This window comes from Parasteatoda tepidariorum, chromosome X1 (genome assembly GCF_043381705.1).
Source record: "Parasteatoda tepidariorum isolate YZ-2023 chromosome X1, CAS_Ptep_4.0, whole genome shotgun sequence".
In the NCBI taxonomy this organism is placed as follows: domain Eukaryota; kingdom Metazoa; phylum Arthropoda; class Arachnida; order Araneae; family Theridiidae; genus Parasteatoda; species Parasteatoda tepidariorum.
Window position 1 is genome coordinate 72475154 of NC_092214.1, and position 25391 is coordinate 72500544.

Consider the following 25391-nt stretch of genomic DNA (forward strand, 5'->3'; position numbering starts at 1 on the left):
CAGGAAAATTTTGAAAAGGAATGAAAACGTGAACTTTTAACCTGCCCACAGTTTGCAATTTTGTTTTAAATCTTTTGTAGCTTATGTGATTTTTTGGAAAAAACAAAAAAGAAAACGTTTCCTGATTACAATTCATAAAACCTATAATAATTTAAAAAATTAAAGTAATGAATGGAGTATAATGCCAAATGAATATTGAATCTTATTTTGTACTATAATTGTTTTGTTTTAATTTTTGGTTTCGGTTTAAACCCTATAATTTTCTTTAATTAAAATGTTAAATTCAAATTTATATATTTATTTATATATTTATTTTAGAATTTATATTTTTTCCCCAATATGTATATATTTTTGATAAATCAATTATTGATAAAAAGGTAACATTTCTTTAAAAATAATATCATATTTTTCATTTTTGCATGAATTCGAATTGCTAAAAGTATTCAATTTTCTGATAGCATGTTAAATGTGTATAAAATTTTTGATCACAAAAATTTTATCTCAATAATTTGCTAATACCCATTAAACAAATTGATCTTTAACAAAAAAATAAAAATAAAATGATTTTTTTAAATAAAATTTCGAATGAAAAGCTCAAGAAATTTAATTACATAAATATAACTGCACTTCCAAAGTTTGATTAACTTTGCTATTTTTTAATTTAATAAAATCTACAATTTTAAGTTGGCAAAAAGTATCAATGTTAATGTCTATCGAAAATCTTATCCCCTATAGTTATGACGACTGAAATTTTTAATATTTAAATTTAACAAAAATCTAAATATCTTTATCATTAAAAAAAAAGCTTTAAGTGGCTGGATCAAGAATGAATTTTTCATGTCTGTAAACTTGTGGATTTGTTTTTAAAATTCAAAACACAGAAATTTGCATGTGCATTTTTGGAAAAAAATTTATCTCTGATATTATGTGATTCTCTTTAAATTGATATACCTGGTTCATTTTAGTGAATGAGAAAAATAATTTAAGTTTTATGAAAAAGGAGATCAAGGTTATTGTAATATCGAATGTGTCTTTTTGACTTTGTTTTCAGTTAAAAAAGAAAAAAGCTACGTTTTAAATCATTCACTGTATTTACAAGATTTTGCAGCTCTAAAGTTCCTTTTAGTATGTCCAATGCAAAAATATCACTGAATAATGTTGAAATATTTATTTTGATGTTGAATAAATTTAATTTCAGCCTCTTTTAGTTAAAATATTTTTATAATTGTCGTTTGTTTTTATCATAGTGAATATGATTCAAACTAAGATGTAAATATTTACTTCTCTCTACGAAACATGAAAACTATTTAATTAAATTTGAAAAGTTAACTAATAATAACATTCTCAAATGTCAGTAAAGAAACTTTTATGGGTGATTGTTATTCTAGAATAATAAGATATTTTTAAAAAATGAGTTATAAAAAAAGTAGTAAAGACTCAACTAGTGGAACCCTGGAGCAATTTTGAAATAATCAAGAAAAGGAGATGGTGGGTGAGAAAACTAGTGATGATATATATCAGGTTTCATCTAAACTAGACACAAAATTGCAACCCTTGAAAATACTGTGTCTGAAAAATTTCTAGATTGGTTAAATTGCTATAAGAGTGTCATTAATAGCTTAGTGATAAAATTTTTAGTGCATATTAAATAAAATATCTGAATTCGATGATACCAGTACTAATGAACATGATGTGATTGTAATACAGTACTGCTCACTAAAAGGAATAAAATTAGTTCTTACCAATTGTATTGAAATAAACAGGTTATTTAATAATTAAGATAGTGTAATAGTCCATGCTATGTTTTTACAAAATTTTGCTTTGAAATGGTATGTAATACATAATATTATGTTTTGGAGGTCATTTTAATGAACGATAAACAATTATAATTAGAGCTGTAAGAGTTAGCATAATAAAATTTAAATTTATGTAAAATAATTCAGTGAAAAGTACTAAATCAAAGTATAATATACATAGTAAAATACTAATTATTTCCTTCTGAAGAAATCTGTAATTTAAGGCTGTTTTGACACACATTAAAATAAACATTTCTGTATTCTGTTGAAGAAGGATATAAAACGTTTCATTTATTATACAGCTAACAGGATATGATTATTTCTTAAACAATCCCCTCCCCCTGACTCCTGTTTGGTGCTGGAAATTGATGGGAAGTTTCGATTGAAGTGACCATGTATTGTATTCTAATCTTCTTAACTGTAAGCGAAAATTCCATTTTAACTGATGAAAAATTTTATAAAAATTCATTTTTTTTCTTTTCTTTATGCAATTAAATAAGGACTGGAAACCTTAAATATTAATTTAAATAATTAAATTTAACATTGGTTTCTTATAAATTTTGTGCACCATTGCATTTTATCCATATATGCGGGTTATTTGATTATATGACATGCAATTAAGTGAGGACAGTTGTAGTACTATAACTTATGCATGTTTTTAACATAACTCATGAATGCAAAAAATATGTTGCATAAATGTGTTGAGGGGTTTGAAAAATAGGGAGAAGCTGTTGTTATCTTTGTTAGTGTTGCATTGACGAATCCTAAATGTGGCTGTTAAAAAATGACAAAAAATCAATATGTTACTAATTTTTTTTCATAATATTGTATCATTATTTATGCTAGAAAAATCACTCATAAGTAGGTGCATTTTGAAATTTTATTGTATTTACTAATAATTTTAATAATTTCGCTCATCATTCAATATCTATACACTTAAAAATCTTCTGTCATATTCTTGTTTCATACTCTGTTGGATAATTGGTGGTCTACTGTATATTCTATTGTGTTTTATTAGTAGCTTGTAGTTCCATAGATTGATTGTCATGTCCATTGGCCTATGATTAAAACATGTTACGTGAGAGTATCAAGTTTGACAATATCTTAAGAAAGATTTTCCTTGTTTTATTTTCCTTGCCAGCCTGAAAGTTACTGTTACTTTTGGTTAAATTTATTCTTGCTTTTTTTGAAGTTTACAGTTGAAAAAATTAGTTTTATTTGTTAGTGTCTATACTAATCATATTTGTTAAAAATAATTCTGTACTATTTACTCATATAATTTACTTTATTTTTAGATTCTTAATAAAACTGCTACACTACCTAACGACTTTTACTTGCACAGTGATGGCCTGAAAGATGCTGTGATAGACTTTGAAGACACTTGGCAAAGAAGTCTTAAAAAAAGTAGCAGTAGCAATGACATACCAAAAAAGCAAAATGGCTATCATTCTTTTTATACATCTAGTGTTAATAACAAAAAAGAACAATTATTTAATTTAGTATCTTCTAAGTCACATAGCAGCTCTACAAGTTCTGTTTCTTCACAATCCACAACTGTTTCCAACTTTATATCAACTGATGTAAGCAATTTTTTTATTTTATTAGTATGAACAAGTGTAAATTTATGTTAAATATTATCCCAAAAAATATAGTATTACACTTACTTTATTGGATAAGTTTTCTTTATAATTGTATTAAATTTAATACATAAAATATTAATAATAAAGTAATGCACTGCAAAAATAGAAAAATAAAGTATGAAAATTCTGATTACAGCACATAAAATCTGCAAAAGGCCTGGCAAAGCCACATTACAGTCTGGTTTCTGGCTTATCTTTTTAGATATGTGGACTATTTAATACTATGTAATTTAGATAAGAGTTAATATGTAGGCATAATTTTTCCATTTTTCTTAGTGCTTAAAATTTTATTCATATGCATGCATATAATATATGTTTAAAAATTGCATTTTATGAATAAAAAATTTATAGTTAACTTTCAAATTTTGTATAATTAACAAATTATTCCTGTACATATGTAGACCAAACAATTATCTGAATTTGCGAAGTCTTATTAAAAAAACTAATGTTAAGTTTGAAAAATATTACACATTTAAACAAACTATTTTAACCTATTAAAATTATTTTTTATTTTCAAAGTTAATTAGGTACATTAGAGTATTGATTTAGTTTTTGAATGTCTTCTAATTTTGCAAATTCTTTTACATGATTATAACATATTTTAAAGAAAATAAAAAATATGTTTTCTATACTTTAACATTACAAAAAAGAAAACTAAAATTAAAATAGTAAACAGTTTTCCTTCTTAGTTTTTTTATCTCTCTTACTTTATTACATCTAAAAGAATTTATTCTGTCTAAAATAAATCTTCTGCTTTCAGGCTACAAATTCTGAGCTTATATCCCATGAAAATATTACTTCAGACAATGTCTCTAAATCAAACAAGAGTCTTGGATCATCTGTTAAGAAATCTGTTCTTACGAATATTAGACATCAAATGGCATCTAGTTTACAACGGCTGAAAGAACTTGAAGAACAAGTGAAATGCATTCCTATTTTAGAGGTGAAGCATTATCATTTCTCCTTATACTTTCCTTTTACATTTCATGTCACTGAACATTTTCTCCAAATTTAAACACTTTCAGTAGAAGTAATTGGAAAGTTATTTAAAAATTAATAACCATATTTTCTGGTATCAATCTGTTATATAAGTTTATTAATACACGTATATTCTCTATTTTTCACTTCAAAATTGCTGATTTTTAGTGAATTCAGTGTAAAAGTCTACAGGGTTCAATCTAAGCCTTAAAAAAATGCCAGAAGCTATAGACTTATTGTACTGAACAGAACACTTGAAGGAAGGAAAAGTTATTTTGAAAAATAATTAAATGGTTTTTAAGGGTCTCTTAGTGCTCAAGGTTCTTTTTTCTTTCGATTAAAATTTCATTACTGGGGTAGAGTTGTGCACTATTTAAATAATTTTTAAAATGTTCTTTAATTCTTTTAAAATTATTCAATCATTTTGTGATTTTCTTGGGTCTTTATAATATTGCATTAATTAAAATCTGGTTTTTAAAATCAATATCTAAGTCCATTGCAATATCTGCAAATAAAGTGACTTAGAAACTTGATGGTTCTAAGATGAAACTCTCTCAAACCGAGCACCCTAAAAAATATTTCTCAAATGCATGATTTACAATTTGCATGTCATAATATTATATTAAATTTTAAAAATCATGTGAAAATGACCTAAAAAACGATAAAAAAACTATGTGAATTTATCATTGAACCTCTAAGATAAATTATAAATAATTGAAGTGCTTTGCCTTAAAGGAGTTCATAGTGGTACAGTAACATTTTCAATGATCTTTTAATGGAAAATACTAGGTAAATCATATTAAATAGAATAAACGGTCACTATTACATCAGGTACTTTCTTCTTTTTCAGGCCTCATTGCATTAAACTTTTTTTAAATTGAAATACCGAAATATAAATCAGGAATACTCAAAAATTAAACAACTTCCTTCTTCTTCTTGGGCACTACAGCCTATGACAGGCCAAGGCCGTCCCAGTAAATTTTTGCCATCTTGATCTATTCTGTGCCATGACCTTCCAGTTAGTTATTCCTATTATCTTTAGGTCCCTCTCAACTGCTTCCAGCCACCTAGTCGGTGGACGACCCCTTTTTCTTGTATCTTCTGCTTAAAAAAAAGTTTCTTTTCTTCGGGGTTTTGGTCTTCAGATCTATAAAGGTGTCCAAGCCATCGAATGCGATTGGCCTTATTAACATAAACTATGTCTGGTTGTTTATACTTTTTATATAACTCATGATTGTAAAGGGTGTGCCATTTGTTATTCTCATAGACTGCACCAAAAATTCTTCTAAGTATCCCTCTCTCAAAAATCGGCAATTTGTTCTCTTTTTATTAAGAGTCCAGCACTCACTACCATATAGGATCACAGGCTGTAGGAGTGTTTTTTATATGCTAATTTTTGAGTCTTTTGTTTAAGAAATTTACTTTTTAGTTGGCTTTTTAAGCTAAAGTAGCACTTGTTTGCCATTGCTAAATGGCTATCGATTTCAGTATTTATATCATTTTTGCAGGTTACAGTAGTTCCAAGATATTTAAATTCATCAACAGCTTCAAATTCATAATCATTCACATGCAAGGGCATTGCCTTAGTGAGCCCTCTGTTTATCTCCATATATTTAATTTTGCAGCATTAATGGTTAGTCCCATTTCACTAGCTGCTACTTCAAGAGCTTTGAAGTTCTCCACTACTGATTGTCTAGGTCTTCCAATAATTTCAAGATCATCTGCATAAGCAAAAATTTGTGTAGATCTTTGAAAAATAGTGCCTCTTACATTGATTACAGATGCTCTGATTATTTTTTCAAGTGCGATATTAAATGGAAGGCAAGCAAGTGCATCTCCCTGCCTCAGGCCTCTATCAGTGTAGAAGGGCTCGGAGAGTTCGTTTTGCAACTTAATTCCGCACTTGACTCTTCTGAGTGTTGTTTTTATAAAGTTAATAAGCTTCAAGGGAATACCAAATTCCTCCATTACTTCATACCACTTATTTCTCTTGATACTGTCGTATGCTGCCCTAAAGTCAATAAAAAGATGGAAAGTCTCAATATTAAATTCTTTTGTCTTCTCAATAATTTGTCTTAAAACTTGTATTTGATCAATTGTAGATTTTTCTCTTTGAAAACCACAATGGTAACTTCCAACCACCTTCTCCACGTGTGGTAAAAGTCTTTTATATAGTACACTGGAGAAAATCTTGTATGCTGTATTCGATAAGGTGATCCCCCTATAATTTTTAAAATCCATCTTGTATCCCTTTTTGTAGATTGGGCAGATAGAACCATCATCCCATTCAATGGGCATCTGTTCCAATTCCCATATCCTGCATATAATATCTTGGATTGCCCTGATCAATGCTGATTCCTTAATTTTCAAAAGCTCAGTTTTTATTCCATCTGGTCCAGCAGATCTATTATTGCTCAACTTCTTAATTGCCTGTTCAATCTCACCTAGAGTAGGCAAATCAGTTTCCTCTCCTTGACTACTGGTAGTCCCATAAGATATACCATCAGCCAGGTTTGGTGACTCACCCCCAACTAAGGGGTCCTTAAAGTGTTCTCTCCACCTCTCAAGTATTTCTGTTTTTTTTCCTGCAAGTTCTCCATTCTTTTTTCTGCAAGTAATTGCTCTAGGGTTTAACTCCTTTCTGATATTATTAATTAATTGATAGTATTTTCTTGCTTCTTTCTGTGTCTTAAGTGATTCAATCTCTTTAAACTGTTCTTCAAAGAAACCTTTATTTTTCTTTAAATGTACTCTCTTTTCCTGCCTTCTCAGCTCTTTATATTTTTCCTCGGTATTTCTAGTACTATGTCCTTGTCTCATAGCTTTATAAGCTTTGTTTTTCCTCGCAGTGGCTTCCATACATTCCAGATCATACCAATCCTTCCATTTATTCTTCTTCTTTTCTGGAGGTACTTCTTCAGCTGCATGGGTTATGATTTGTTTCATCCATTATCCGCCTTCCGAGTTCTTCATGGGATTGAAGTTTATCACTTAAGTTAGATAAATACTTTTCTTGAACATTGGGTTTCTTCAGCTCCTCAACATCAAGCTTTTTCAGTTTTCAATTTCTCCTCTAATAGTATACTTTGCTTAGTTTGTACCTCATTTTAGCAATAACTGGAAAGTGAACCGAGTCAATGTTTGCTCCTCTATAAATTAAACAACTATGCTTCTTTAAAATAAAATAAAGAAAACAATATGGAAATTTAAAAGCTACCGCGAGGGATGTTACTTGCTGCTAAAATTATAAAGCGTTGTGACTAACTAGCTATATATATATATATATATACAGCAAAAATCTATCAAAAGAAATTGAAATTAGCTTCATTTTCTAACATATTTCTTTCAGTTCTTTATTAAAAGTAAATGCAGGGAAGATTTTTGTTTTAAATATACATCATTGATAATATTATACTTGGTGATAGTTAGGAATAAGTAATTTAATAGAAAAAAATGGATTAAGTTTCAACAACTTTTTACGTTTTTAAGTGTACATATCATTACTATACAGGGAGTCAAATCACATCCTAATATGTTTAATTTGTGTATTGTACAAGTAAACTGGATGTTAGTTATTGATATAGCTCATAATCACTTAATTAGTAAAAAAATATGTGGATCAATTATTGAATTATTCTTTTGTTTGCTTTCCCCACTTTTCTAAAACAGATTTACCTGGAAAAAACAAAAGAACAGAAAAAAAAAACAAAGAGAGGGGAGCCATGAATTCATCCACAGGATGATTAGATATTAGGGATAAAAGGGTGCTCTGACAATCACTGTAGTAAATCAATTTGATACACTTGTCTTTAGAGTGCTTCTTCTCAGGAAATTTGTGCTCTAATTTAGTATTTCATGTCATATGCTAACTATAGACTATTTGTTGGGAGTTGAATACTGGCAGCACACAACTCTCCTTTTTCTTTGTTAGTTTTCCCCAGCATTAAAATGCATCGAAAGTATTAACAATTTAATTTAGACGTAGTCTTTTTTTTAATGCTTATAATTTAAATAATATCATAATTTCACTATTAATAATGTCATTAGAAATAAAAGATATAAAAGTATTTCTGGAAGAAAAAGCTTGATACTTACTGTCTTGATAACTGCTAGATTATCATAGAATTTTACAAATGACAATGATTATAATAATTCATTGGTGTTCATATCTATGGTGTTAATTTGTGGCTTAATTTAATATATCATATGGCTTAGTATAATATTTGCTATATAGCATAAATTCTTGATTACTGCCCTTTCATTTTATATTTAAATGTTGTAATAATCAGATTTATTCAGATAAAGTGACTTCCTATGTTTTAATAACTTTGCTAATTGAAAATATGTTCTAGAAATTAACTGTAAAGTAGCCATTTTCCCTGGTACTTCCCTTTTAAAAACTATTATAGAGTTGTACTAAAATATTTGAACAATATGTGTTTTTATTTTCATAATGTGTTCTAATGCCATACTTTTACAGGTTAAATTATCTGCTTTGAAAGAAGAGAAAAAGTCTTTACTGAATCAACTTAAATTTAATCAAAGTGAAAGACAAACAGAATTGCAAAAAGAAACACTATTAGAAAATCAAAGAATCAATGAAATATGTTTATCAGTTATACAAAAGGAAAATCATTTATCTTCTCCAGGAATGGCATCTTGCTTAGATGCTGTCATTTCTAAAAAATGTTTTGTAGAAAAAGAAAACTCTAAAAGTGTTGGGATATCGTGTACTGTTCTTACCCGTGACATTGGTGTTGGGTACATCCCAAGCAAACTTAAATCTGTTGCTGTAGGATGTGATAATTTAACTGATAATAAGTGCTCTTCTAAGAAAAGTAAAATTTATGAACCTTATGTGAACTTGTCATCAGAATCTCTTGAGAGTGATCTTGAATCATTTAGAGGCTCAAATGAGCAAATTCATCCTCATATACCACTTAAATCTACCTCTTCTAAGTGTTCTACTGATAAAATTAATGTGCCTAAAACTTACATTGATTCTTTCACTAGTATGGATATTAGATATGTTGATAAATCTGTAAATACTGAATCAATAAACAATACAACAAAAAGTACACCAGTAACTACTTCTAAGTTTGTACAAACATCTGAATTGAAAGTATTTCGAAATACTAGCTCTCAAACAATGACAGACAAAAACACAATAAAAAAACTTTGTTGTGATAAAGCTGTTGGCAATGCTAACATAAATGACACGATTTGTTCACAATGTAAGAAGACAAACTCTATAGCTATTGGAGATGAAAAATTAACCAGCTGTGATTCCCCTTCTGTTGCTGCTTTGCATGTTCGAACTGTTGCTGTTGGTGATTTCGATATTAATGACATGAGGGATAATTGTGAACATTTTAAGTCTGAAAATGTTCAAACGAATTCAGTTGGAATAAATACAACTAATGATCTAGTTACTAATTCAAATAGTGATATTCATATATGTGACAAATGTAGTGCTACTATTCATTCTGTTGCTAGAGGACTAGCAGCAAACACTAACCCTCTAAGCAGTTCAAATAGTAATGAATCTAAAATTCCAAGATCTAATATAAGAACTTCTCCAATTGGAAGATCAAATAGTATGAAACTTCCTAAACTAAAAATACCAGCTTTTCAAAATCAGAAAAATATTGAAAATACAGATTCATACGTAAGGTATAAAAATATTGGAAGCAAATTTCTTTTACTTATTACACAAATGTATTCAAATCACATTTATTTTATATTGCCCTGCATGTCCAAAAAGAAAGTTATTATTTTTTTTTTTATCATCTGATTTGGTGGGGGAAAATTTTTCTAAGAAATTAGCACTCAGAAAATGGATTAAAATTTTTAGGTTTGTGACATAATTTATCTTGTTAATTTGGCAGAATTGTCCTTAGAAAGAAAGATATTTTTTCTTAAACAAAAGGATGTGTCAAAAAAGACAGTATCTTTTTTGGCATATAATTTTTTATATTTGGCATTTACCTTTTTTGGCATATCAGTTGTCTTACCCTACATTTTCTCAAACTGATAAATACCTGTATGCAGAGTTCGTGTTTATGTGCCATACCCAACTTTTTTTACTCATATTTGGCAGAGCAGAATAAAACTAAAGCAATGTTTCAAGCTTACACAAAAGCAAAAAATACATGTTTTATGAAAAGAAATCTTGCTATAAATTATATAACGCTAAAGAACATCATTTTCATATAACCCGACAAGCAGTGAGGAAAGAATAATCTTTTTACATGCATTACAAAACATTTCGACATACTAATATGAAATTTAGACATTAAATTTTCTATTTACATGTTAAGTGCGCTGTCAAGTAATGTAACGGGAAGTTAAAGTTGTAATTTATTATTCTTTTTTATTGCGTTAGCATATTTATGAAAACATTATAATCGTGACTATTATTGAATTATTCATTGGAAAAACTAATTTTCAGTTAAATACTTTTTTTAGGAAATACTTTTTAATGATAATATTGCTTTTAATTTAAAGCTTAAAATATTTTCAGCCATGTATTTTAAATAAACCATTAAAAAAACAGTTTAAGGGGTCACAGTACCCAAAAAATGACGAAAATACCAAATTTTTTTTTATTGCTTATAATAAAACTTCAAAGTATTTCAAATGTACAGAAAAAAAATTAATCTCTCTATCTACATTTTTAAAAAAGTTATGAATGATATTTAATTGTTCTAATACAGAAACTTGCTCAGCAGTCTGACTTTAAAGTGCTTTTTCGCATAGATGATAATTTTGTGTCTTAATCTTAATTAAATCCCTAAGGAATTTTTTCTATTTAAGATAAAGCTTTAAAGTAAACTTTTTTATCTTGAGTATAATACACTTATTTATAATGTGCATGGAATAAGCATTTTATGACGTATTACAATTTTTACGGCATGTTATATATACCTAACAGGAATTTTTACCCTTTTTTTTCACCTTTNGTATTTTAAATAAACCATTAAAAAAACAGTTTAAACCAACAAAAAATATGGTTTAAAATTTTTTTTTTTTGTGGCTTTTTTTTTCCAATTTGATGAAATTGAAGTGAAATCAGAGAATGTTGCGACTCTGACATTTTACTACAATATGAAAAGCGTGCATCTTTTTTTTTCTATCTCAAAAGAAAAAAATTACTACTTCCAAAGATTCGTGTTCCCCGTTTAAAAGTGTAAAAGGCTTGAAATTCTGACAAATTTGTGCATTTCTCATGGTTATGTGATGGAATCATTACTAACCGAGTTCTTCAAAAGTGATTGTTTAAGTGCACTGTTTGCCAGATGTACAACATGGTATAAATAATTCCAGATTTTGAAAACAATCTGAAAATCCATAGCAGCAACTACATGTGGATATAGTACAAAATTGTGTATAATCAAGTGTTAAAAGATCATTTCTCAAATGCATTATATATATATATCGTCAATGTCATTATCTTGTTAGATTTATCTGATATTCATTTGAATTAGTATAACCTTACATCTTATTTTCTATCTCTTAAATTAACCCTCAAACATACTCCAAGGCATCTTTTGCTAGTGAGAATAAATATATCTAGATACGACACAAAAAATATGGTTAAAATATGCTGCTTTAGCATGTAAAAATATATATTTTGTGTTCTTTTTTTTTTTTTTTCCAATAAAAATTTTAAGGAAATATTTCATTTTTTATCTGTCAAAACAGCAGTTTTTACAAGATGTCTGATTTCTACATGTTCACATAACTTTTGACCTTCAAATACCTATTGTTGTACTACTTTACATCTCAATGCATAAAATGTGGAGCTAAAAATTGATTAAAACTGTATTTCACCTGTCTCTATTCAGTTAAAAATTTTCATTAACTTGATTAAATAAGATTCTTGAGTATATTTGTTTTGCTCATTAACTATTTCGCTCCATTATTTTGCTATTACATTATTATTACTTCCGATGAAAAGTTAAGGTAAATACTTGGTTAGCTTCAGTAGTATTTTTTATATTTGTTTAAAAATTAAAAATATTGTAGCTTTTTGTTTTCTTTTTTTTTTCAGCTTTCATTCTGAAAATCAGAATATTATTTTAAAAAATGAATGTGAAACTTCTGAAAACATGAAAGAAATAGACCCAAAATCTAAAACTTGTGAAATCTTGCCTACATTGATGAATCTACCAGCAGCTCCACGAAAAAAGTAAAAATAATATTTTTCGTGTTAAAGTAATAAAAATTTATAATAGTTAGTTAATAATGAAAATAAATTGGTTTTAGATTTGAAATAAGTAAAGAAATAAAGGCTGCTTGTAAAGTGTTGAGTGATTGCCTTCAAAAGTCTGATAAAAAAAGTGAGAAGAAAGCAGTAAGTATTATAATTAGAATGCATTATCAATTCAAATTTTACAAAATTATATAATATGCAACTAATATAAGTCATATTTTACCTTCTACTGTAAAGATTTTCTTTTATTAGTAAATTAATTGTATGCTATAAACATAGGCATGCCGAGTGGTCCATAGCTCACCTAAATGTATTTTTAAGAAAATTTAAAATTCATGGATTTTTTTTAATCTTAAAATAAATTTTGCTTAAATGAGGATAAAAGTTGAAAAAGTAAATTCTTTACTTCCCAATAAGTAAATTCTTTACTCATTCTTTCTTTAAGTATTTTACTTCTTTTTTTACCTTATTTTTTTTTTCAAATCTTTTTTTGCTTTTCATTTTTTTCTTCTTAATTTTGTTTATTTTTGTTTACTTTTTTTCATCAAGGATAAAAGGCCTCTTACAAAGCAGGAAAAAAATTATAAATGATTGATTTAATAATTGCCTGTTTCAAGATGGTACCTGGGTATATTTCAATATATACATTTATCTAGTGGGTACTGGTAAAAGCAGCTGCTAGGAAACACAGACATGAAGTAAATATCTGTCTGAGCCTACTTTCCTAACAGGGAAACAGCTACAAATATAGAAGTGGGGTGATTGATGACATATTAGGACTTTGTTGATGCCTATTTTGCAAGATCACCCCTTTCTTAGAATATACTCGACTATGAAACTGGACTTCCAAAATGGAGCATTTCGTTGTTTCATTTTGAATTTTATATTTAATGTATGAAGGGAAAAAAATAGTTAAGAGTTTTCCCTTAAAAAGAAAAAAATATTAAAAAGAGAAATAACTTTAATTCTATTAAGGCAAGTAAAATATTTTAATTTATAATAATCTAAATTGTCCTATTTAAAATCCTTATTGAATTATATAATTGATGACAATTTAAAATTTTTATCACATAGAAGAACATTAGATGTAGTTTTAAGGGTATTTTTTAAAATAAAGAACACTGTGGAGGTAGTTTCTTAAACTTCTTTTATTTATATGGCAACATGTCATAACATAATGTAATAATATTTATATTAATTCTTTAAAAAAGTTTCAACTGACTTTGAGAAAAAATATATGCTTAGATTTGTAGACAAATTCTATAATTAAAGGCTTAAAACGTTTTAGTTTGCAAATTTATATATATATATATATATATATATATATATTTTAACTTGTGCGATTTTTTCTGATATACTAGTATAACTTTATTTAAGGTAAAGCATAAGTCTATAGGTGTTTTAAATTCAAGCAAAGTTAAAGTTGAATGTTTTTTTTAGGGTGCATGTACTTAAAGTAAAATATCTTAATAATTAAGGTAAATAGCTTTCATAGTTATATATAAAAAAAATCTCAACAAAAAATAGATACTTTTGAAAATAAATTAGTTCAAATCCTTAAAATGTACAAAATCATAATAATTCTGTATTCTACTAAAATAAGTTAGTAATTGTTTTCTGTTTTCAAACAGCCTTTATTATTAAAATTTTTCTATTTCACAAAATGTTTTTAAAAAGATCTTTGGAACCTCACAGTTCTTTTTTTTTAGTATTTATTTTGCTGTTATGATACATTTAATTTCTCTCACAGGGAAGGAGGGAGGCTATTAAGGTAATATTAATAACAGCAACAGACAATAATAATAAATTCAGTAAAATTCAATGTCTAATTGTGAACTTGCTATTGAAATCATTTTTAAATGTGAAAACTTATTTAACTATAGTGGCTTACCTTTATGAAAATGTCTAGGCATGCTTATTGCTATAAAAATAAACTTTTAAATTTTATATTTTTGTTTTGCATATTATGAATAGATTTTAGTCACTATAAAGATACTCATATAACTTATATACAAAGCTATATTTTTTCAGACATGTATTATAATGTATTGTGAAAAAAGAGATATTACCCTGAATAATTTTTGTTATAATCAGATTTTCACGCAATAAGTGTCAATCTTCATTATTCTAAGTGTTAACCTCAAATATGCAATAGGAGTGCTAACTATTACTTAAATTATGGAAGAAGAGGTACTTACAATAAATATTCCTTATTCTAATAAACATACCTTTTTACAAAGGATTTAGATTTTTGGTTTTCAAAATAGTGGATGGAGGTAGCTGCTATCTGGAAGATATAGTCCTGTTAGTTTAGCTAGGAGAATGGTTTAAAATTAAGGCCCTCTAGTGTATTTATGTATTTTATGTATTTCGCTACATCTCAGGAATTGTTTAAGCAAATCGCCCCATCCCACATCTTAGTGATTTTGGTCAAAATTTATGAATATTTTTAATTGGTATTTTTGGTTAAATATTTATATACCTGTATGGGCATATAAGGGCAAAAATATGTGCCCTGGACTTGTTGGTCATTTTGGAGACCTGGCTCTAACAGTGCTGTTACTTTTTAAAATAATATTTTTTTATCGAATGCATTCGTACTTCACAGCCACGTGGATGACGGAAAAGCTATGAGGCGAAATACTGTTCAACATTCATGATAAAATAATATTTAGTTTAATTCTTTTTATTTATTCGATATACATTCATAATAGTTGACAGTAAAAAAACTGGACAGAAAATCTAATTTAGGTTTTTGTATAAATTCTCCAGAACACACATAATACAAGTATACAATGGCTACAAATATTTGAACATAGGTAATAACTTGGACTGGGCTATAAATCGATATATCACGACATATCGATTTAAGGCCTGTATCGGCAGGCCGATACAGCGACTTTCGTTCCAGGCGATGCATCAGAAATCTGATTTAAGCCGTCGAGTAAAGAAGACGAACGATATACGATACAACGATATAGCGATACAAGACAAGAAAGGATCTCTTACGTTCCGATGCCAACTCGCGCTGGGGAAGACGATGTACGTATCGTTATATTGAAACGGCCTTGATTGATGAGCGGTAGAATCAGAATCAGTTTTGAGAACATATATCGTGATCTCGCATGTTCGTTTCCGCACCTCTTAAATTTCTTTCTTCTTTGTCGCGACTTGATATCGTTTCTTGTAGATTATTTTCAGTGGGACTGACTTTGTGATCATTACCTTGTTCTGAACGTATTCTATTACAGTAGGGAACCGATTATCCGGAACGATAGGGACCATCGCTATTCCGGATAACTGATTTTTCCGGTTTTCTGAATCGCTACAAAAAGCCGTTTTTTTCATTGTCAAACTCAGCTAAAAAAAAAATATTTGGAAATAGTCTTAAAAAGAAGAAAAAACGAGGAAGTAATACACTAATGATTATTTCCAAAATGATGGTAAGGTAAACATCTTTCAAAAAAGAAAGAAAAATCGTAAAATCTTAAGAGGAAAAAAAAATTTTTTTTTTAAAAAAATAACGGGAATATTTATCGAATTTCGTTCCGGTTTTTTGATTTTCCGGTTTTCTGATTTCCGGATAATGGGTTCTGTACTGTATTAAAAAGAATATATAAAGAAGTGTTTCTTTATTAATTAGGAAAATTTTTTTGGAAACAAAACTTTCTTTTTTATTTTTAAATGTGAAAATTACTTTTGATATTATATGTTTAAGTATTATTTTACATTATTGAATTTATTACAAACGGAAATCTAATTTAAGGTGCCCATAAAGAATTAAATTAAAAAGTAATTAAATTTGTTAGGCTATTTTTTACTTTATTTTAATTTATTAAAAACTTTTTGGATAAAATAATAATTTAAAGGGCTTTTATTACTGAGTTTAAATTTATAAATATTTAGTTGTTTTAATTTTTATAAATAAAATTATAACAAAACTTATTTTTCCTCTTTTGGATTTGGACATAAGTCAATCAACTTTGTTTATTCAAAAAAATTAGTAATGTTTGCGATTGCGACTTCTTTTTTTAAAATCATTTAGCACTTCGTTTTATTAAAGAGTATAATCGTGTTTTTTAATTTTCTTTCAATATTGTCAGTTGAATATATTATCGAATATCATAATTCTTTTGTTTTTATTTTTAAGAAATTAAACCTTACTTTGTTTTTTCGTTCAGAATTCGGTAATTATTCAATTTAACTTTATTATTTATGTGAAATAATAATGATAAAAAATAGTGTTGTTTTAAAAGTGTTTTTTTTTTGTTTAATTTATTTAGCACTTTGTTTTAAGCACACAAATAATTTTTAACGAACTTATTTTTTAAATTTTCTTTCTTTATTGTTAGGTAAATATATTGATAAATTTCAATTTTATTCATTTTTTTATTATTTATTTTTAAACTAAGAAATCTTTCGTTATTTGCGCGATCATTTTTCGAAAATATAACAATATCTTTCTTAAGCAAAACATATACATCAAATTCATAAATTGATTTAAATCAATCTGAGTATGAAGTTTTGATAGAAATCCGACTTTCTGCGCCTTACAAGTAAAAGAATTTCAAAAATGCTATATCGCGATACATCGCTATATAGCGATGCAAAACTGGCGATGCATCACGATATAAAATTTCTTATATCGCCCAGTCCTAGTAATAACTATTAATAGCTTGTAGCTATTTAACAGAATTTGATTTTCAATTTTAAATGTAACATAGTTCATACAAAATGCACTTATATTATCATTTTTGAACTTAAATTCTCTGACCACAAGTAATAAATTGCTTAAATTTTTTTCCTCTGAAACTTTAAAGAATTCAGTTTTCCCAAATTCTGTTTATGCTTTAGTTTCTTTATTTCAAAAGTTTGTAAAATGATTTAAAGGTTTTAAACTTTACAACGAAACTCAAAATTGACAATTACTTTGTTTATTTGTGAAACTTCATGGCTAATGTTATGTTTAAAATACTATTTGCAGAATAAATTTCGAAACAAATAAATTTATTTAGGAATAATACATATTTATTAAAATTAATAAATAAAAACTCATATCTCATATACTAAGACTTTTTTTAAAAGTTTAAATATCAAGTTTTTATTTTTTAAAAAAAAGCTTTCATCATCGCCATTATGCTTGATAAAGATTTTTAGTTAATTTTGGGTGTCGTTATTCATTTAGCAGTGTCTTATAAGGCAGTATTTAGATACATCATTCAACCTACAATTACTCTGTACATGTAAAAATATACTACTACTGAGGATTTATTAATTACTTCTGGAACTTTTCTAATCTATCATTTCTGTTTGTTTGATTATTTATTTATGGAGCCTACAAGCTCTTTATAGAGCTGTTATTTTTATGTATTTCTGATATGTTTAAAAAAGGATTTATCTTTTTTTAGTTATCCAGTTTGTCCATTATTCAAACTGAATGGTTTAGAATTGCAAACCAAAAGAATGCTGATCCACTTCTCATTGAGGATTACTTAGATATGTTTGAAGACTTTTCCAGACTTCTTCTGGAACGAGTTGTCAATCTCTCTGATAGCAATGTAATATGCTTTATTTTAAATGCTTTTCTTTTAATATCTTAAAATTATGTATGGTTAAAAACAAAGTATTCACAGCGAAAGTAAAATATTTACTATCTGACTTTGGTTAGCAATGCATTTGCAGGCCTAAAAACATTAGTAGATTTAAATAAATACTAGACATTGCAAACTAACAAAACAAATAAAACTGCTTTTAAAAGAATATTATGCAGTAATGTATGCAATAATTGTGGCTAGATTAAAAAGTTCTCATAAAAGTTAAACTAGATATCTTTTGGATTGGTAGAGAATGAAATGCCATGCGCGTAACTACAGGGTCATATGTTAGTAATGTTGCATCCCCTATGCTACTACACAAGAGGGTTGTGAGTTTGTAAACCATATGCGGTATTGCACATATCTTCAAAAAATTCTTTAGATCGATATATGCCTGTGAACTATTTCTGTTTGTTACGAATACATGGATCATGAACAGAGTGTTTAGAGTTTGCCTGAGCTGTACAACTTTATACACTACTGATTATGGAGATTCTGTGATGAGAGTGGGGTATTTTATGAGAGTGGAGTAAGACTTATTAGTTCATCCTTAAAAAAAAAAAACTATTAATTTTTAATTTGAACGAAATTGTAGGTTTAGAAAGTAAAATAATAGAAACTAACTTACACTAGTGTTCAAAATTAAGAGAATTTGCATATTTTGTGGAATATCTTGAATACAACTGAACAAAATCAAAAATTGCTCAAAAGAAACTTCAAAACAAAGATGCCTGCTAACTTCAACTACTGCTTCAAAACAAAGATGTAAATCTTGTGTATCAAATATTTAAGTGCATACCTGTGTGTGAGTAAGTGAAGCTAGTAGAAGAATGGACTTTCAAAGCTTGCGTGGCAAAATTTGTATTTAGTTTTGTTGTGCATCTTGCTGAATTTCTGAGGGTTTTTTTTTTTTTTTTGCAGCAATCTTAACCAATTCTTTTCATTTAATTTCAAGCAACAAAAAAGTGCCACTACTAGCATTTAGATGATGGATGAGGTAGCAAACTGTGGAGAGATTTTAAGGAGGCCAACTTCCAATTTTAGATTTGTAGAGAATACGATTTAAAACTCAGCATAGTGTGCAATTTATAAAACAGCTTCAGGAATCTGGATCTGTCGAGAGAAAACCTAGATAAGGTCAGCCAAGAGCTGCCACAGGAACCCATAAACTGCCTCATTTCCAGTCTGAAATGATCTTGTGAGGCCTGTATATCTCTATAAAAGGGCCATATCCCCTATTAATCCATTTTTAAAAAAAATTTGATTCTGTAACCACTTTCTGATAACACGATACTCTCAAGACTGTTAATCACGGTCATGTATGTGCATTATAATTGTTTAACGGTTATTATTTTTATAATATATCAACCTGTGTGAAAAGCAAATTTTATTAAAATCCAACCTGCAGTTCTGGATTGTCCAAATATAAAAATTCTCTTAATTTTGAATGCAAGTGTATATAAAGAATAAGGACAGTCCTCCTCCGTATGGTTTAGTAATGACATGCTAGTTCTTTTTAGTAATTTTGAGAATTTCTAAAAAATTTTTTAAAATACCGAACATTTTCAAATATAACAAACATAAAAATTGTTGTGATAAATATTTTATCTAAATTTATGTATTTTCTTCTTCATTTTAGTCTAAATTTTTTGTTACAAACAATTAATTTTTTAGGGAAATACTGCTCTACATTATGCTGTTTCATATGGAAATTTTGATGTTGTAAGCATCTTAATAGATTCTAAAGTTTGTGATGTTAATAAGAAAAATAAGGTAAATTTTCATGTCTATGATTCATTTCAATGTTTTGCTTATGCCACATTTGATGTTCATTTCAAATATGTGTACAGATTGCTGCTTGGTTGATGTATATTATCTTTTTAAACATGTTATTTTTGTGGTCCTATTTTGAACACTAGCTCTCTTAAGTTTGAATTGAATAAAATCAAAGTATATTTTATATTAAGATGAAATGGAAAACTACTTACATAGAAATGATATTTTGGCAACACAAGTTATTTAGTAAAGCAAGTGGATGCATATGGTTCTTTTAGAAAAGAAAAGCTTTCCTCAAGTGCAAAACATAACACTTGTCAGAGGTAACATAAGAATACAAAATTTTTGTCTCTCATCAAAGAAAAATGTGAATTAAAAAAAAATATGTTGATAACTCAAAAATAGCCATCTGAAGTTAAAAAAAATTAACATCTATAAAAATGCTGACAGCCTAATTAAATTAGCCACCTTGTAGAACTATAGAGATAAAATCACAGCTTAAGAATAACACTGTATTTTTAGCAAAAATTACTAATATGTAATAATGACTTACAAGATATAGATTAGCTAATAAAATTTAAAATAATTAATAGTAATTAACAATTTTATGTAAGATCAGAGGTGCATCTGCACCTGAAAGCCTAGTTATTATAATACACCTAATTCTATTACTTTTCAAATTAAATAACTTATTCTTAACTGCCAAAACATTTAAAACAAAACATCAAACCAAAACATTTTATACATTTCAGAATGTATGTCTAGGTCTAAGTTTCAAAGTCACCATTTTTTGAAAATAACTGGTTACTACAATTTGATTTTTTTGACATTTATATGTTGTAGATAAATTTGAAATTTTAAAATCTGAGAAAAGGAGTGTGAGATAACTTACAATTTCCTTCAAGATAAAGCATAGTAATGCTTTGTTATTACATAAAATTATGCAATTGCATAAAAATGTGAAGTTGCAAAATTCTATCTTATAAGTTTTTATTTTGCTAACTAAAAACAATATAAACAACATAATAACAACAACAAACAGCACAATCTAAACTACATGGTTCACAAAGAAAATAATGTTTTACAAATTATTTAGTCCTTAGAAGTCAGAGAAAAATAATGTATTTTGATCAGTTTTACAAAGCAAAAAAAATTGTGAAAAGCCATTTGATTTCAGAAATAAAAAGTAATTTCAATCAAAAAATTTGCAGTTCAGCAATATTTAGTCTACTACTTATAAGTTTGAATTTGAATATTTATTTATTGCTTAGAATATCGTTTTGTTACTTTTTTGGTGTAAAATGTAGGAAACAGAAAATCCTCAAGCAAGTCATCACCTAATAATAAAAAGCTTCTTTGACTAAAAATTGTTGCTTTCAAATGTTGAATGATATTTTATTTTCCAACACATTCTGATTTAGTATTACCTTATTGTTCACTTTCACATTATTCTTACATGTAGAAATTTATTACTCTGGTGCTTGGGCAATGAAAAATTTCTGTTCATATTAGCAGGGGTGAGTCTGGGGTTTAAAAGGACAAAAGCAAAACAAATGGTGGTGGTGCCACATTTGATATATAATGCATAAAAAATATTCTATGTTAAAATAATCATTTAGTTAGATTTTGAGACGTTTTAGTATTGTTTCATTATAAAAATATTTATAGATACATACATTGACATAATAAAACCCCATATTTAAAAAGCCTTTTTGGGCTTTAAAATAAAATCTGCTAAAAATATTGTTAATATCGATTCAATGGTGGGTTTTTGGAGTTTCAGTAGCATTTTCATAATGTACGCTGATTCCTGTTTGGTACATGCCTTTACTTTATTTTACAATTTGGAAATGTTCTAAATTTTTGGTTGTAAAAATAGAGCTGAAAAATAGTAAAAGCACAATGATTGTCATCGCTGATTATACTTAAATGGATATTTTATTGAACTATTATAATTAAAATTATATAAATTTTTCATAAAGTTAAATTAAAAATCATCATATACTTTTATGAATATTTTTAGGCTGGTTATACAAGTATCATGCTTGTTGCTTTAGCAGATATGAAAAATGATACTCATCAATATGTTGTTCAGAGGCTGTTTAGCATTGGGGATATTAATATAAAAGCTACTCAAGTAAGTTGTTACATTAAAAAAATTACCATATCATATTACTAATACCAAATTACTTATATCAAAATACCATATTACCCTATGCTTAAAATGAATGCTTAATATTTATTATACTAAAATGCTTATTACTTAATATATGCTCAAATTCAATTTTTAGTAAATATTTTTGTACTATTTTGCTTAAGTGTTTAAATATCATTTAGATATTTTACCTAAATTAGAAACTTGGATTTACCTTACAATCTCTTAATCATTTATTTACTTTTGTATTATTAATAATATTACACAAAAGCATGAGAATAATATTTAAATTAAACAAGTGAAAATGTAATGAAATCTGGTAAGCTTTAAATTGTATTCTAAAGTTTATTATCGTTTTTTAAAAAGGATAGATTATGCTACTTCATTTTTGTAATATAATTTTAATATTTAATTTAAAACTGATTGAAATAGAATTCCTCGGAAATTTAAGAAATGATTCATTATTTACATTTTGTAAATACATTCTGGAGAAGTTCTAAAAATGTATTGGGGAGGTGCTACAAAAAGATGCCACAGATTTTCTCATAAGATTCCTCAACAGCCCTCAAAATCTCTTTTCACTTATGGATTGTTTTTTTTAATGCCACTTGGACATCACAGAGAACAAGAAAACGTTGAAGACTTAAATTTACATCATGAAGAATGGTTGTGGAAGAAAGAAATACCTTTAAATATCTAGTGGGAACTTTGCAAGGGAGTTTGTTTGTTTGTAAATCGATATCATAATTTACTTTTCCTTATATTTTGTAATTTAGTATTACTTGATAATATAAAATTGCTCATGTTCATATCAGCTATATTAGTTTAGTTCAGTTCAGAATGATAAATATTATATTAAATATACGAAATATAAAACACTTTGCAATAATTTACATGACCAACATATGCTAGAGCAAAATATCTCATTTAAAATATGCCACGTACACAATCTACAAATAAAAAATGTAGCCAATCAGGATTGCTAAATAAACATTTTTTTAAAATTAAGAGAAAACTAGTCAATCTTGACTTATTTCATCAGTCAAAATATAAATTACTCTTAAAGGTAATGCTTTAAAATTTACTAACAACAAATTATAGGATAAATGCATGTCTTATAAATTCTAAAAAATTTTAGTTCATACCTTTTTTCACCTATAAATTTTAATAAAAACAAAATCAGCTGTTCAAAAATATCACCTACTAATATAGTCAACAATAAGTTGGAACTTTTTTTTTCTTTCAAAATTTTTTTTAAATGAATTTTTAAAATTTGTTTATGTTTTATTGAAATCACCGATCGTAGTGGCTTATTTTATTTACTGGTTAAATAATCCAATATGACTGCCTTTTTTTGCCATTTTGAAAAATCAGCAATATGATTTTGCAAGTTACGACGGAAAGTTTAAATTTGTATCAGGTTAGGGATGACCCTCTACTAAATTGAAATTCGTAATTTTATATTAGGTAATGTTCAAATAAGTTATAATAATCTGAAATTATTATAACCTTTTTTCTTCTAGAATGGTCAAACAGCTTTAATGCTAGCTGTTAGCCATGGAAAAAAGGATATTGCAAAAATATTAATAGATGCAGGAGCAGAGGTCAATTTGCAAGATAAAGATGGTTCAACAGCTTTGATGTGTGCAGCAGAGCATGGCCATTTGGAAATCGTCAAGTTTTTGCTTTCAACTCCTGATTGTGATCCTTTTATTGTAGATAATGTAAGTTGAAAAGTATATTTAGTCAATAATTAATTCAACTTTGTAATCTTCACTAAGCTGAAGTTCAGAGATGTTTTAAAAGTCTCTGTGTCTGTAATGTTTTGAAGTAAATTGCTTGGGGATATTGAAGGAGGGTGGGACACATTCATATCTTGTTTAAGTACGATTACTGTGAGATATTAAAATTGTAGGTATTTTTGACATTTTGAGAGAAAATTCAGACTATTTGAATTATATCAAAATATTCTAGAGTGTCTTAATCCTGACTAAGAAGATTCAAATTTTGAATGTTATTACTTAATGCTTAAATGCTTATTTTGTATAAGTATTTATTTATTATTTAGTGTATAGTCAATTATGTAATTTGTTTTCATGAAAATAACAATTTAAGAACATTTGCTTTATTTCATTTGATGTTTTGTATCTAAATGTTTTAAATTTATTTTATAATCTAATTATACTTTACCCTTATTTTATGAAACAACATTTAGGCACTTAGTTGGTGCAAACAATGCGTTTGTGCCAAGTTTCCAGAAGGAGATAACAAAGTAACTCAAGGTAACAAAGGTTACGGAATGAATAAAATAGAAAATTTTAATTAGTCATTCAAATTGCTGTGAATAATTTGAAACTATTTACTGTGTACAATTTTTTCTCTTCATTACAGTCATTAAATTTATTTTTAGTGACTTATTTATTTCAATGTAGTTGAGCTGTGTTTACACTCAAAACAATTATTAATGTAATGGTCATAGGATACCTTTCTTAAACTTGTGTTATAATAATATTAAGACAAGATGCATACAATAGCAAATTCGAGCATTAGTATTAAAAAAAAAAACTTGTGCCGTCCAAAAGTCACCTGATTCAATACATTCTACATATATATATATATATATATATGTATGTAATAACAGGGCTCCAACCCTGTTATCAGTGTTGTATTTAGCTTGAAATAATTGCAGTCATAAGCCATCAGACATTCTAAACAGGTTTATTTAAATGGAGGCTGATATTGATAACAGTTGACGTCCACACTCCCTACGGGAGGGGAATGGACAAGACTTCAGACAATTCCGGAACAGCTTATCAGGATCACATAATGATGAAAAGGACACGCAAAACTATGCGTTCTTACGTTTTATACCAACACAGATTTGAGGTAAAAAAGCACACTTTGTACATTCCTTGTAACCTTACGCATTAAGGAAAATCATTTCTGCTTCCTTAACTGGAATTGAAAAAGGGAACGATTCTAAAAATAACTCTTCCTTTGAAATATAAATCTATTTATATTTCAATGGTATGTTTTCAGCCTTGAATTCCCAAAATAGAATCTCTCTACGTTTATTCTTTAACAAAGACATTTTATGAAAACTTAAGAGATTTAATTCTTTTATTAATACAAAAGTATTTACTTTTTGTATTACATCCCCCCCAAAAAAAATTTTTGGCGAGCCAAAATAAAAAAAATTTAGAATACTTTAAATTTAAAATTTTTAGGTTGGTACGA

At 27.3% G+C, this 25391-nt stretch overlaps 1 protein-coding gene across 4 annotated transcripts in view; it reads left to right on the top strand.

The window, feature by feature from the left end:
* Positions 1-25391, top strand: part of LOC107445331 (KN motif and ankyrin repeat domain-containing protein 2) — a 76292-nt gene that overhangs the window by 31670 nt on the left and 19231 nt on the right. For all 4 annotated transcript variants that reach the window (XM_043052240.2, XM_016059693.4, XM_016059695.3 and 1 more), the window contains exons 3-11: positions 3092-3376; positions 4197-4379; positions 8895-10087; positions 12468-12605; positions 12683-12770; positions 18038-18187; positions 19898-19996; positions 22023-22136; positions 23678-23878. In XM_043052240.2, coding sequence (XP_042908174.1) covers positions 3092-3376; positions 4197-4379; positions 8895-10087; positions 12468-12605; positions 12683-12770; positions 18038-18187; positions 19898-19996; positions 22023-22136; positions 23678-23878 — 2451 coding nt within the window. The remainder of the gene's footprint in view (positions 1-3091; positions 3377-4196; positions 4380-8894; positions 10088-12467; positions 12606-12682; positions 12771-18037; positions 18188-19897; positions 19997-22022; positions 22137-23677; positions 23879-25391) is intronic.